Genomic DNA, 15,168 nt, shown 5'->3' with positions numbered 1-15,168 from the left:
CTTACTGTGTTATAGAGGAATGATTTGGTTGAAGCAAAATGAAGTCTTGTCAATTCAGTTTTGTTACTTAAGACAGAGATATAAGAATAAGATGGCTTGTTTTTCATGACGGCTAAAAATTATGCAGAATTTAGATTTGTGTTCTCTTCCCCTATAAGAAGTTCTCTATAATGAATCTAATTGTATAAACTTCTAATTATTAATGAAGCCCTGAGAGCCGGAGTGAAATTTCCACCAAGAAATGCATCAAGTTTAAAACTGTGATGGATTTAGGAGTATGTTAGAAAGAGGGAACAAGAGGCCGAAATGGTGAAATAATGACGGTGTTTTTTTCGGATTATTGAATAGGTAATCATTTATCGATTGCACTTCAAATTCAAAAGAATTAGTACGTAAGAATTCTCTATACTTTGACAACAAAATTCCTCAAGTGAAGTTTGAGGAGGGTAGTGTTTACACACACATTATACTTACTTTTGAAGACGGAGATGTTGCATCCAATAGACCATCAGCTCAAGAAAAAACATTACAAACCAGCTTGAAAAAAGAAGAAAAATGAGAAAAGAAGCCAAGAAAAATGTTAAATAAAAACATGACAAAGCATACTAGCAAAGAAACAACCATTACATTAAAACGATACGACAATCGAAATGCAAGAAACATTAAATAATAACAAAGATGGAATAACAAGAAACTTTGATAGTTAGACTACGACTGCTAGTTTGAAAGAATAAGCGAGACAACTCTCAACTATTTAACTTGCCCTTTACACTAATATGTGTCCTCCATGACCTCCTATTTAATGCCATGTCCCTGTTAAGCTAAAATTGCGTCATGTACTATCTAATTACATCTCTCCAATATTTCTCCAACCTACTCTCACACCTACGCACTAAGACATCCGTGCATCTCCTCTTCACATGGTCGAACTATCCTAGTCTCGCTTCCGCATCTTATCCTCCATCGAGGCCGCTCCTACCTTGTTCCAAATATCTTCATTTATAATCTTATCTCTCATAGTATGCCTACACATCCATCTTAGCATTCTCTTTAATCTCCCTAGTTTCTTTAGCCTCCGGGCACCTCCATGGAACCTTCCTTAGAACTTTGTCATAAACCTTTTTTAGGTCGATAAACACGATGTGGAGATTCCTCTTCTTCTCCCTATACTAATCCAATAGTTTCCTAACCAGATAAATGACGTCTGTAGTTGAACTTTCATACATAAAACTAAATTGATTCTCGGAAATAGACACGTCTCTCCTTACCCTTATCTCCACCACCCTCTCCCAGACCTTCATACTATGTCTTAGCAACTTGATATCCCTATAATTGTTACAATTCTTAATGTCACCCTTGTTATTGTATAGTGGGATCATCATATTCCATCTCCATTCTTCTAACATCTTATTTTTTTTTGTCTTAAAACCTCATTGAGAAACCCCTTGTACATGGATTATTAATTGAACATCTAAATTTTTCACAATCTTAATTACCCCTTGAACTTGATTATTTGATAGCATCTAGCCACTACACAATCTCTATAGTATCCAACATGGTCTCTTTGTTCTTTTGAATCTATTTTCCTAGTTTGAACCTTTCCGTAGTTTTATCATGTTGTTTATGACTTGTGAGAATATGTGACCCAATTGCTGAGGTAATCTCAACATTCACATATTTATGATCAAGTGTTCTATAAAGCAAGTAATCTGTAAGTCATATAGCATGCGAGTTTGATGCACTCACACTCAATCGCAATGATAGTAGTTAATCTAGGAGCTAAGACTCAAAGAAGATGAAGGCTAATTCAGGGTACAACCGAGAAGATTAGCTGAGAAGATGTAGAAGAAGGAAGAAAGAATAGAGTGATATTATTCATGAATGATGATTCAGTACATTTCCCATGTATTTATACAACTAATCAATGGGTAAAATGACTAAAAAAGAATACAACAAAAGAAACTAACTAACTAATTTCTTGACAGCTAACTAACTAATTTGTTGACAGCTGAACAGTGTTAACTGCCTAACAATTCTAACAGATTTCCAGATTTCTTTACATTTATTTAACTCGACTACAATACTCTCCTACACATACTTGCATCAATAATACCCCTATTTGAAGAATAGCCTTGTCCTCAAAGCTGGAATGCAGGAAATTGATGCTGCAACTCTGTGAAAATTTCCTAGGTGGCCTGAGCTGTATCAATGCCTAGCCATTTAACCAACACCTGACAAACAACCTTATTACCCCTCTTGATCATCCTCCTCTATAATATAGCCTCAGGCAAAGGACAGTACGAACTAGACATATGCAACACTGGAGGGTGATTGAGGACAACAAGTACTTCATGACATTTCTTCAACTGTGATACATGAAAAGTAGGATGGATCAACACATCAGCTGGGAGCAACAACTTATAAGCAACTTCCCCAATCTTAGCAACAATCATATAGGGACCAAAGTACTTAGCAACGAGTTTGTTGAAAGGTCTAGTGGCCACCGAGAACTGCCTGTAAGGCTGTAGCTTTAAATAGACCTAATCACCCATACTAAACTGTCTGTCAGACCTGTGTTTATTGGCCAGATCTCTCATTCGTTGTTGGGCCCTGGATAATTGGAACTTCAATAAGGCAATAATAGCTTCCCTAGCCTCCAGAGATCTATCAACCATCTCATTAGAGGGTTCACCAACCAAATAGGGAAGATGAATAGGTGGCTTTTGACCATAAAGAACTTCATAAGGGGAGCATTTGATAGCTGAATGATAGGTTGTGTTGTACCACCACTCAGCAAGAGATAAGTGAGCAACCCACTCTAAGGGTTTATCTGAGTAGAAACACCTCAGATAAGTCTCCAAGGTCATGTTCAAGACCTCAGTCTGACCATCTGTTTGAGGATGGTAGATTCTAGATTTATGCAACTGAACTCCTGCAAGGTGAACAATTCTTGCCAAAAGGAACTCAAGAAAACAGGGTCTCTTTCACTGACTATAGTAGAGGGCATACCATGCAACCTAAACACATTGTCCAAAAAGCTTTGGGCTACAGTTTGAGCAGTGTACGGATGTTGCAAGCAAATGAAATGGCCATACTTACTCAACCTATCAACCACCACTAGAATGATATCCTTGCCTTTGGATTTAGGCAAACCCTCAAAGAAATCTAAGCTAATGCAGTCCAAACACCTTCAGGGATAGGTAGAGGTTGAATTAAGCCAGGATAAGCTGAGGCATCATACTTATGTCTCTGGCACACATCACATCTATTAATGAAACTCTTGATATCCAGAGCCATGGTCTTCCAGTAGAATAGGGATTGCAATCTTCTAATGGTAGCATCCATTCCAAAGTGGCCACTCTGAGGTGTAGAATGCCACAACTGAATAATGTGTTCTCGCAACTGAGGGTCAGATCCTACCACCAATCTTCCCTTCCACCGAAGCTGAGAATTAATCCAAGTGAAGGATTTATAAGGCTGCACTAGCAGTTTAATGATCAAGGTTTGTAAAGCAGCATCAAAAGTCCAAGATTGCTGAATCTGGCAGAAGAGTGTATCATGGGGTGTAAGCAAAGATAAAGCCAATAGTTCTGCCCCTTGACTCCTCGAAAGAGCATCAGCAACCTTGTTGTCCAGTCCCTTTTTGTATTCAATAGTAAAGTCAAAAGCCATGAGCTTTGAGATACCAGCCACCTGGAAATCAGTATGTATAGTTTGTTTTAGCAGATGTTTCAATGCCTTCTGGTCAGTCCTAACAATGAAGGGTCTGCTTAACAAATAATGTGACCACTTAGTAATAGCAAAAACCAATGCCAGCAATTCTCTATCATAAACACACATGGACTAGTGTCTAAGGGGTAGTGTTTTACTAATATAGGCAATAGGGTGCCCCTGCTGCATTAGTACAACACCAATACCTGTACCACTTGCATCTGTCTCAATAACAAAAGGTTCAGCATAGTTTGGCAGGGCCAGAACAAAAGCAGTTACTAAGGCTTGTTTGAGATTCATAAAGGCTGCGGTAGCTTTTTCAGTCCAAGAAAAGTTGTCTTTTTTTAAGTAAGTCATGTAGAGGTCTGCATATAGCTCCAAATCCCTTGATGAATCTCCTATAATACCCTGCTAGACCAAGAAAACCTCTGAGTTTCTTGATAGTAGTAGGCAGTTCCCAGGCTTAAACTGCATCTACCTTCTTAGGATCAGTTGCTACTCCCTTAGCACTGATAAAATGTCCTAAGTACTTCACTTCTTTTACCCCAAAAGCACACTTAGATGCTTTAGTATACAACTGATAATTCTTCATCAACTCAAACACAGTTCTTAAGTGATCCACATGAACAAACATATTTCTGCTATAAACCAAAATGTCATCAACGAAAACTAACACTGATTTTTTGATTAATGGTTTGAAAACTGAATTCATAAGACTTTGGAATGATGAAGAAGCATTGGTTAACCCAAAGGGCATTACCAAGAACTCATAATGACCCTCATTAGTTTTGAAAGCTGTTTTATGCACATCAGATTCTGCCATTCTCAATTGGTGATAGCCAGCTCTAAGATCAATCTTAGAGAACACCTCAGCACCCCCAAATCATCCAATAGATCCTCATTAATAGGGATGGGGAATTTATCCTTCACTATTAAATGATTCAGATCCCTGTAATCAATACAAAGTCTCCAACTACCATCTTTTTTTCCAACTAACACAACTGGGGATGCATATGGACTAATATTGTGCTGTACAACTCCTTGATCTAGCATCTCATGTACCAACTTATCAATAATATCCTTCTTCACTCCAGGAAACCTGTAAGGTCTCTCACTAATATGTGTTGCATTGTCTATGAGTGGTATTATGTGATCATAGGGTCCTTTGTGAGGTGGTAATGCAGTAGGAATATCAAATATACACTTGTATTGTTCCATTAAAGAAACCAAAACAACTGGAATGTCATCACATATGGCTGTGATAGCTTGGATGTGGTTACACTGGAAGGTAACAAGTGTGTTCACTGACAACATATAAAATTGTACTTGTTCTGCAGTTTTTTATTCAACACTTTAGCCTTAGTAGTCTTGACTTGAGTGGTTGCCCCTCTCAACACATGTTTCTTCCCTTGGTGCATGAACTCAATGGTCTTTTTGCTAAAATCAAAGAGAATTCTCCCCAATGTATTCAACCATTGGACCTCCAATATTATATCAATATTTCCTAATGGCAGTAATAGGAAATCAGAAGAAAATGTAGTTCCCTGTAACAACCACTGCAAATTCCTACAAATGGAAGCAGTTTGTACCTTCCTCCCATCAGCTACACTAATAGATTGTTCCATGATTGTGCTGGCCTTGCATCCTAGCTACCTTGCCATTTATTTATAAATAAAATTGTGGGTACTACTTGTATCAATAAGAATCTGCAATGGTCCTTTCTCATGATACCCAGTGACTCTAATGGTCTGGTACCCAGTGACACTAGTGAAGGCTTGCAATGAAATTGTCATACATTTCTCAGGATTGGCAATGTTATCAATTGTTTCTTGGTCCTGGAACTGATCTGGTTCTAGATCCTCTGCCATAGTTACATCTCCTTCTTCACACAATTCTACTAAGAACAACTGCTTCTTGGCCTTACACGCATGCCCCCTTACATACTTTTCATCACAAAGGAAGCACAGTCCCTTGGCCCTTTTCTCATCCATCTTTGCTGCAGTTAAGAGCTTCCTTCTATTAGCATTGCCCTGAAATCCACTAGGTTTGTTATAAGAATTATCAAAAGGTTTCCTGTAACTAGTATTAGCTGGTATGGGCCTCTGTACATTCTAATTTCTATGGAAATTTGGAGTTGGTAAAATGGGATTCTGATTTTTTCTAGAAGATCTAATTCCCAGGACTGAGCTTGTGCCTAAAAAACTTCCTCTTGCAATCTAGCCAACTTGTAAGCTTGCATCAGGGTCTTTGGTGCCTGCATCCTTACTGATTTGTTCAATTCAGGTTTGAGACCTCCTAAGAAACAACTGATGGCATTCTTATTAGAGAAATTCACCCTAGTCAGCAGCCTATCAAACTCAGCTTGGTAAGCTCTTACATTGCTAGTTTGTTCCAGGTGCTTAATGGATTCCATTGAATCTTCATATCCATCCCCAAACCTTTCATTCAAAGCTAAAATATACTCTGTCCAAGTAGGGTCTACAACAGTGTTCCTAACTTTCATATATGACCTATGCCAACCAATAGCTTCCCCATCTAAGTGAATTGATGTGACCTTGACCCTCTGACTATAAGGAATTTCATCCATAGAAAAGAATTGGTCCACCTTATACAACCATGTTTTCAGATCTTGTCCAGAAAATCTAGGGAAATCTAACCTAGAGCATTGAGTGAGAAAATTACCAGTTACTCCAGTCTGAATGTCTCTACTTGTGTTCAACTGCCTCAATTCTCTAGAATTGTCACCTCCAGCAGAAGATTCACCTCTGCAATTATCCAATTCCTTGTCTCTCTGCTTCATACCACCAATGGCTTGCTTGATTTCCAACAATTCTTTATCTGTCCTCACATTTCGATCATTCATACTCTCCATCAATTTTTGCAATTGCTCTTGAATCAGCAAAAAATTGTTATATTTGTCCTCTGTCGATCCTTCTGGGTTTTTATTGCGAGTCAAAGCCATGCCGAGGAATGATAGCCCTGATACCAATTGATGCACTCACACTCAATCACGATGATAGTATTTAATCTAGAAGTTAAGGCTCGAAGAAGATGAAGGCTAATTCATGGTACAACCGAGAAGATTAGCTGAGAAGATGTAGAAGAAGGAAGAAAGAATAGAGTGATATTATTCATGAATGATGATTCAGTACATTTTCCATGTATTTATACAACTAATCAATGGGTAAAATGACTAAAGAAGAATACAATAAAAGAAACTAACTAACTAATTTCTTGACAGCTAACTAACTAATTTGTTGACAGCTGAACAATGTTAACTGCCTAACAATTCTAATAGATTTCTAGTTCCTTTACATTTATTTAACTCGACTACAATACTCGCCTACACATACTTGCATCAGAGTTTCTTTCTTATACAACATATAATGCATAGACATGTCTTTTGCGGATCGAGGTGGACTCACGTGTGTCACCCGTTAACTTTGGAAAATTATGTATATATACGTACGCATATGTATACACACACATATATATACTTTGAGATAGACATATATTTTATTAGGCATCCACAAACACTAATGTGAGACCCTGTGGTTCTTTCGCATAGTATGTATATCATTGCACGAGTGTATAAGATTTATATGACTTGGTGTATCATGTTAGAAGAATAAGTTTGCATAGGGGTGGTTAAAAATGAAATAATTAAACTAATGTTATGGGTCAAGGATGCCCTTAAACAAGTTCGAGTTAAAGAATGTCTCTTCTAACACCCCGTCCGTTCGAATGGTTTAGTTAACCAGTACCTTTAGGGTAAGAAAAAGAGTGTCTTATATGCTAATAAGGATGTTTTATAAGGTGATATAGTCGCCCAATGATCGTAAGTTAAGTTTTGAATTCAAGCAAGTTGGGAAATAAAAGTTGACAAAGGTTAGAGTAAGTTTCTTTAATAAACCTTCTGAAATTTGGGTTAAATGTCTCGGAGATTTTCTCCCAATATATAAAGCTTTAAAAGAACCCCAATATATAAAATCGATGGTCTACAGGTCTACTTTCCAACACATTAAACCATTTGTCCATACGACTTCAAAATTGAGAGATATGCAGATTTTAGTGAGACTGCACAAGCAAGCACGTGAAGGTGGATCCCTCTCCCCTATGTCGGTTTAGCTCTATAAGATTTGGTTTCCCTTCGTTCTAACTTATTTTTTTCGACCAAAATAAGAAGGAAACAATCCTAAATCCTCTCTAAAGGTTCCCCTATCATCCAAGAAAATATTTACAAGATTTCAACGTGGTTTCACCATCGAAACGTTCATAGAGATTGTGTTACTTCTTTCCTCCTTGTTGCTTGTTATTTGAAGGATTCTTGTGGTGAAGTAGTCTCGTTTTTAGGTGTTGTTGTTGTTGTTTGGAGGTAATAATTCTCACCCTTCATTTTATTGAGTGATTCCAAGTTATAGCTATTCTATATAAGCAAGAACACGAATAAACGGCTGGAAAATCATATTTTGATAGTTATGTGATGTTGGGCTATTTTTGAAGTAGTTTCTGATGTTGTTGTTGCTGGAAGTTTTGGAAATGATTTGGTTGTGTGTGGTTGTTGTTGATATGAGTTTGGAAGAGAAGAAGTATAAATGGGTAATTAATTATAAGATAAATAAGTGTAATGTTGGTTCTATTGTTGCATTGCAATTTTCAAATGACTTCTTCTTTGTTCAATGTCTTGTGTTTGAGGAGACTCTTTGTAATTGAGGAGACATGCTAAAATACTATAACCTCCATATCAATTTTAAGTTAAGGTTCTGCCCTTTTATTCTCGTATTGCTTATAAAGATAAAGATGTGATTCCAAACGTAATTATTGGACGAACTCACATGATGGTAATTGGAAGCCGTAAGTTCGAGTTATTATGGTTATATTGAACAATTATAGGATTGTATTACATATACTTTTCTGGCTTTAATGGTTTGAAGACTCATGATTTGGATTTGGTTGTGGTTATTTTGTGGTTGGAGAGGAGGGGTGTGGCGATACACCGAGTTTTTATTATTGGGCATACTCTATTTGGTTGTTGTTGACAATTGTGTAGGCCTCCACTTGTTAATAGTTGCTGCAAAAATGTATGTTACGTCATTATTTGGGGTTGTAATTTGGAGAAGAAAAGGTAATGAAGCATACATTTAAAAAGGGTCTAGCGAGCTAATTACTCTGCTAGTAAGATCTAAATTGCTACTTTGACCCTGTCGTGTTAATATTCTGCTTGTAATGGTTGTGTGGCATGATTTTCTGTAGATTTCATACTATGACATGATTTTCTGTAGATTACATACTGTAAGGAAGGGGTACAATCCATAATGATACAACAAGACTCAGAATTGAGGTATGTTAAGGCTAAGCACTATACTTCCTTTGAGCACGAATTTTGGAATCCTAAATCGTCAAATATTGTTTTACTACGCTATTACTAGAAAGACCTTTTGTGAAAGGCATTGATATTGCAGCTGGTGTATTTTTGTGACTCCATTATGTTGTTATTCCACTCGTTCGGTTAGATAGGGTATTTGTCGTCTTTATGTCATTTTGTTGATTCTCTTGACTATAGGTCCATGTGTACGAATTCTTATTCTTCTTTCGGTGTAGTAACTTAAAAAGATTAGGGATGAACAATATGAATTTGAAATCAGTCCTCCTTCCTCGCTAATTTATATTTTTGAAAACTTTAAAATAAAACGTCGATCTCCAAAACTCTTAAATGTAAATCGTAGGTTTAAACTACTAAAGTACGGGTTTTTCTGAAATACTTTCTTTTACAAACTACTAAGGAAACATGTATAGATACTAAGTGAAGAACTTTAAGCTCTTTATGAACATCCTCAAGTTTAAGTTGCCTTTCTAAATCCAAGTTAAGTGTTCCAGTTTAATCTACAAGTATATAAGTGTCACGAGATATTTACATGTGATACGAAAGTGATTACGAGATTATGAGGACAAGAGTACCAATGAGCCAAGATTGGCAACATGATTCAGGTAACAAATGCATTACGAATCCATGACATTACATGCTATGTATTTTACTTCCGAGCTATAATCAGAAGGTATGGGGCCTATTGCCTATATTTATACGTATGAGACACAGATGGCCACGAGTTGGCGATTATGATCCCGGTTCGCTACCGAAATGCACTACCATTGCTAGCACTTGGTTGGGTATGACATGCATTTTCATCTATATATATATATATGTATTCACGACATATGATTATGCGAGCATACCATGCATATTTAATTTATATAAGGTTTGATGTCAGCCATGATGGCTACCAGAGTTTCTGTTTTAGGTGGTATCTTTATTCCCCTTTTTACAGTAACTATTTATTATTCTATTTTCTACCTTACATACTAGCACAATTTTATTCGTATTGACGTCCCGTTGCCTGGGGACGCATTTTTGTTTCATGCAAATAGGTCCAGGTAGAGATTCTGATTGACCCCTCTGCTAGGATTCGGGGTTCAGATGTGAGTTAGTAAGCTCCACTTCTTCCTGGAGCTCTCATAGGATGTTACTTTTGTTGTACATTTTGGATATAATCGAGGCCTTGTCCTGACCAGTGCTTATGTCACTCATAGAGGCTATTATTGACACAGTATTCTGGGTTTCTTTCTGCAGCTTCCAGTTTCCAGCCACATAAGCTTGCATGTATAGATATGTATGTATGTGTGTATATCTTCATTGTAGCCTTGTCGGCTAGCTAGTACCTTATTATCTTTGGCTTGTCTACCTTTGTCTATATGACTTACCGATATTCAGGTTATGACCTTAAGGGTCCAGTCATAGTATTTTAGATGTTATGCTGCCTGACCTTCTAGGCCCTCAGTTGAGTCAATTGGTATGTTTATGTGGCTAACTCTATTGCATAAGGTGTCGAGTGCCAGTCACGCCTTCTCTAGTTTGGAGCGTGACAACTAATGCCAATTAGGTTAGCTGGTTTTGATGTGGAACTCCTTTGAGGTTAAGGGACTGGGTTTGAATCCCATTTGCTATTTTTCTTGTTTTTTTCTCTAGCTAGTTTCTAACTTGCGACCTCATATGAGGTGCAAAGTGAAATTTAAAACCATCACTCCACAAAACAAACTTAATCTAATCAAGTCATTTATTAATTTATATTTATACATAAATACCGTAATTTTATATTTTTATATTTAATAAAATTATCATATGAACCGATATTGTCTACATACTTTAACTAATGTGCTGGTAGTGCACCCGTCGTCTTCGAATCCTAGGTTCGCTTCTGTTTGCGGAGTATATATATTATCAACAGGGATTCATTTAGTATACAATCGGTAATAAAGTGATCTAAAACACAATTAGCATACAACTGATTTGTTGATCACACAAATAATTAAGTCCCACTCAAAGATTAAATAGACCTTTGTGGCTAGCAACTTAGTCTCAATAACCCATAACAAATTCTCAATAAAATTAACAAATAAGCCTTATAGCTAAAATGTTGTAACGACCCTCTAGGTCATTTTCTCTATTTTTTGTTGTTCGTATTTTTAGTGTTTAGAGCTTTCCAATAGCGGCCTTAAGTCAATTATGACTTATTGAGACTGATAGTTTGGTCACCGGATCATTCATTTGGTCTTTATACGAGTTTTCAATTATGACCTATTGGGACTGATAGTTCAGTCACCAAATCATTCGTTTGGTCTTTATGCGAGTTTTCTAGTTTTCAAGCTCTTTAAGGTTGAATGATTGAATTCAATCAAAACTTCAGGTAAACAACCTCATAATGTAGTTCTAGTGGTTTTGTTAGCTCTAGAACATCGAGTTTGGTCAAGTTGGGCCTTTAGTGAGGGTCTGAGGCTTCTAGACTCATTTTGAGCTACCTTGTGAATTTTAGTTATGACAGAGCTTGAGTGTGGGATTCACTTTCTGTCAAGATGACTTTTGTTGAAAATTTCGACAATACTATTTAGTCCAGAATGTCATTTTTGGTTAGGTAGCAGTTTTCATTGGTGGGACCCCGAACTAATTGTGAAGGTTCGATTGAAACTTGGGATATTAATCCCAAGGTTGCTGGTGCACTATACTGAGGTCGTTGTCCCCGTGAAGTCTAGCTCACTTCACCGGAGCCGCTTATGTGGAGGGTTAGTCACTTCGGCCAGGATGGCCTATCAGCGGACCTCCGTACTTGCGGAGGGTTCTTCACATCGATAGAACCACTCCTGCAGAAGTACACTTTGCTTCGGTGGAGTTTGGTCGGTCAATAGACCCTCTGTCGCACTAAAAATAGGGTGGCGCGACTACACTCGATACCGTATTCAATTGAGTTGGCAACTTAAACATAGTAGCTAACTAAACTAAAGGCCCAAAAGATCGGGTAACACAACATCTGAAATACGAAGCCTGGACCATTAAGGTCATGACCTAAAAAATAATAAACCATATAAACAATGGTAGACAAGACAAATATAAAGAAGTCTTAGCTAGCCGACAAGGCCGTAACTCAAGATATACATACGTACACGCACACGCACACGCGCGGGCACACACACACATATATATATACACTTGCCAAGCCTATGGGCTGAAGACTGTGTCCACAATAACCTCTACGAGTGACATAAGCACTGTCTAGACAAGGCTCCGACTATACCCAAATTGTACAACAAAAGTAAACATCCTCTAGTAGACCTAGGATAAAGATGCAGCTTACCAACTCACAGCTAAACCCGAATCCTAGCGGGTGGGTCGATCAAAATTCGTGCCTAGACCTGCTCACACGAAACAAAAAAAGTAGCGTTCCCAGGCAATGGGACGTCAGGATGAATAAAATTGTACTGGTATGTAAGACGGAAAGTAGAATCATAAGAAGCTACTGTAAAAAGGGTGATAGACATACCACTTGAAACTGAAATTCAAATAATCTTTGTGGCTGACATCTTACCTCCTACTATTCAAATATGCATGGTATACTTGTGTAATCGTATGTTCTTCCTTTTTATCAGTTCAAGCTTATGTCTACGCTTTAAAGTTCCCCTTACATACTCGTACATTCAATGTACTAATGTCATTTGGCCTGCATTTTTTTATGATGTAGATACGGGTATTCAGGATCATCCACAAGCTCTTCATTAATACCACTTATAGTTCCAGTTAACTTTGATGAGCCTCCAAGCTTCCAGAAGATTCAACTTTTATTTTCAGTCTTATTAAGATATCATGGGTTTTGTTCCGACGTCTATCATAATTATTAGAGGCTTTATAGAAAGTAGGATTGTGAGGAGTCTTTTCCATTTCCATTGTAATGTTTAAGACTTGAGTTGCCATTTTATGGCTAGTTGAATACATTAAATATTCTAAGTTATTTATCTTGAGACTTTGAGTTAATCTTTGCAAATTGAGGTAATATATTATTGAGTAAGTCTTCCGCTGAGTATTGAGCCAGGCCAAGGGTTCGCTGAGCACCGGCAGTGGTTCTTGAGTGCTGGCCACGTCCAGGGTGTAGGCTCGGGGCGTGTCACTCCTATTGGCTTGAGCCATCATTGCTTGAGCCAACACTTGAAAGCAGCTCGAAACTCCGCATTAGTCACTTGTTCGGCCAGAGGGTCGACCGGAAGTTTTGGAGCTTCTTGATGAGCTTCTCGTTCCACATTCTCAGTTGCATTCCTTTTAACGTATGCTCTTCGAAAAGCCATATCCTAAAAATCATCGAAAAAGGATTAGGAGAGAGACATATAGAGTTAAACTCTATCGCACGTCTTTAGATTGATGAAAGAAGTGGAGTTTTCTAAGCATCTTATAGCCTCTTATTCATAAATGTGGCGTGCTTCACACTCATGAACAAGACTCTACACGACGTGGCTTATGAGAAATCCTAGGACCTTTCTAAACCTTGTGCTCTGAACACCAAGTTTGTCATGTCCCAAAGTATACCCTTGGCGTAACACGGCACGTAGGACCGTGAGAGGCTCCACACAAGCCACTTTAACATACATCATACAAGATAATAGAAATAAAAAGTCCAAAAGAAAGCCTTTCATATATCAAAAGAATTTGATAAAGTGGAATTCTAAACATAAGTCTCAAAAGTATCTATTACATCATAAGGAAAATAGTTGGGACATAAATCATACATCACATACAAATCATGAAATGGAAATGACATAAAGCAATAAAAGAGTCTCGGTCCTCAGAACATGAGGACTCACCAATCTTCAAGACAATGAAGGATCAACTAGTCACGAGTATGGGAGGTATGAGCGTCAGACCCTACATTAGTGAAACAATATAGGCACAAATATGCATTAGTACATGAAATGTACTAAGTGCGAAGGCATGGTAACATGAATGACTTAAAATGAGTAGGCATGATCATAATAAAACATTTGAAAGCTTTAAAGAAGAAATAACATGAAAATCATGAAAACATGACCAAGTACATTAACATAACATAATAAAACTTTGAAGAAAACATAATCATTTTGTACGATATTAGTTGTAACCCAAAATAAGACCATGAGAGCTATATCTTGGAATCTGATATATCTCTCATATTGAAAAAAGGGAAAACTACTTGCCAAGATAGAATCCGTACATATCATCATTTGCTAAAGTGGATCCACTAGCTAGGTCATTTAAGACAATCATATGGGGGCATGTAGTTTGGAACTAGTGGTTGCTACTAGAGACTATCCTAATTGAGCCTCCACTTCAACGCCCTCTCACTGCTAAGTCTAAATCCCAAAGGAGTAGATAAAAAGGTCAAATATCATTTTAACATAGGAAAAGACAATGATCAATATCAATCCACACATTTCAAGATCAAAACATAGAATAACTCCTTAAACATAATTCAACATGTAGACACGTAATTTTTGACCAAAGTTAAGGTCTTACACCATTTCTAATGCTTAAATATTTTATAAAAATATAAATTAAATATTTTGACTTTTACCTTATTTTAGTAAGTTTATTTTAAAAAAGATTTGAAAATAAGAAAAAAAAAACTATGTATTTTCTTTTAATTTAGATTTAATAAATAAGCTAGTGTTTCTTAATTATATTTTTACACTAGATATTTGACTTTTCTTATATTTTATTAATTCAAAATAATTAATTAATATTTTTATTATTATTTTATATTATAAAATAATAAAAATAATAACCTATACCCACTACCCCAACCCACCTATACTACACCCCACTATCCCAATTCCTCAACTCCACTCACACCCCCACTCCCCCCTCAAAAAGAACAACCCTTCCTATATTCTGCACAACAATACACATATATATTAACACGACACATCACAAAGGGAAAAAAAACATTATGCACGAACACCACAAAAAAAACATACAGAAACCAACAAAAAGAAAAAAGAAAAAAGAAAAAAGAAGAAGGCAGAACACAACAATACGAAAGGAAAAAGAAAACAAGATCAAAAACATTTTTTCTTCCAAATACAAACACCCACCTACACCACCAA

The 15,168-nt window shown here is 36.9% G+C and overlaps 1 protein-coding gene across 1 annotated transcript; it reads right to left on the bottom strand.

Moving 5' to 3' along the window:
- Window positions 1–4,536: 4,536 nt before the first annotated feature.
- Window positions 4,537–6,673, bottom strand: LOC125877508 (uncharacterized). Its single transcript, XM_049558783.1, has 4 exons — window positions 5,915–6,673; window positions 5,402–5,741; window positions 5,085–5,314; window positions 4,537–4,992 (listed from the first exon to the last, which is right to left on the bottom strand). Exons 1-4 carry the CDS (start codon window positions 6,671–6,673, stop codon window positions 4,537–4,539), a joined length of 1,785 nt encoding a protein of 594 aa, XP_049414740.1.
- Between the last annotated feature and the right edge of the window lie 8,495 nt (window positions 6,674–15,168).

Source organism: Solanum stenotomum, chromosome 9 (assembly GCF_019186545.1).
Source record: "Solanum stenotomum isolate F172 chromosome 9, ASM1918654v1, whole genome shotgun sequence".
Taxonomy (NCBI): domain Eukaryota; kingdom Viridiplantae; phylum Streptophyta; class Magnoliopsida; order Solanales; family Solanaceae; genus Solanum; species Solanum stenotomum.
Note: the sequence above shows the minus strand (reverse complement) of the source record. Positions and strands in the feature narration are given on the sequence as shown.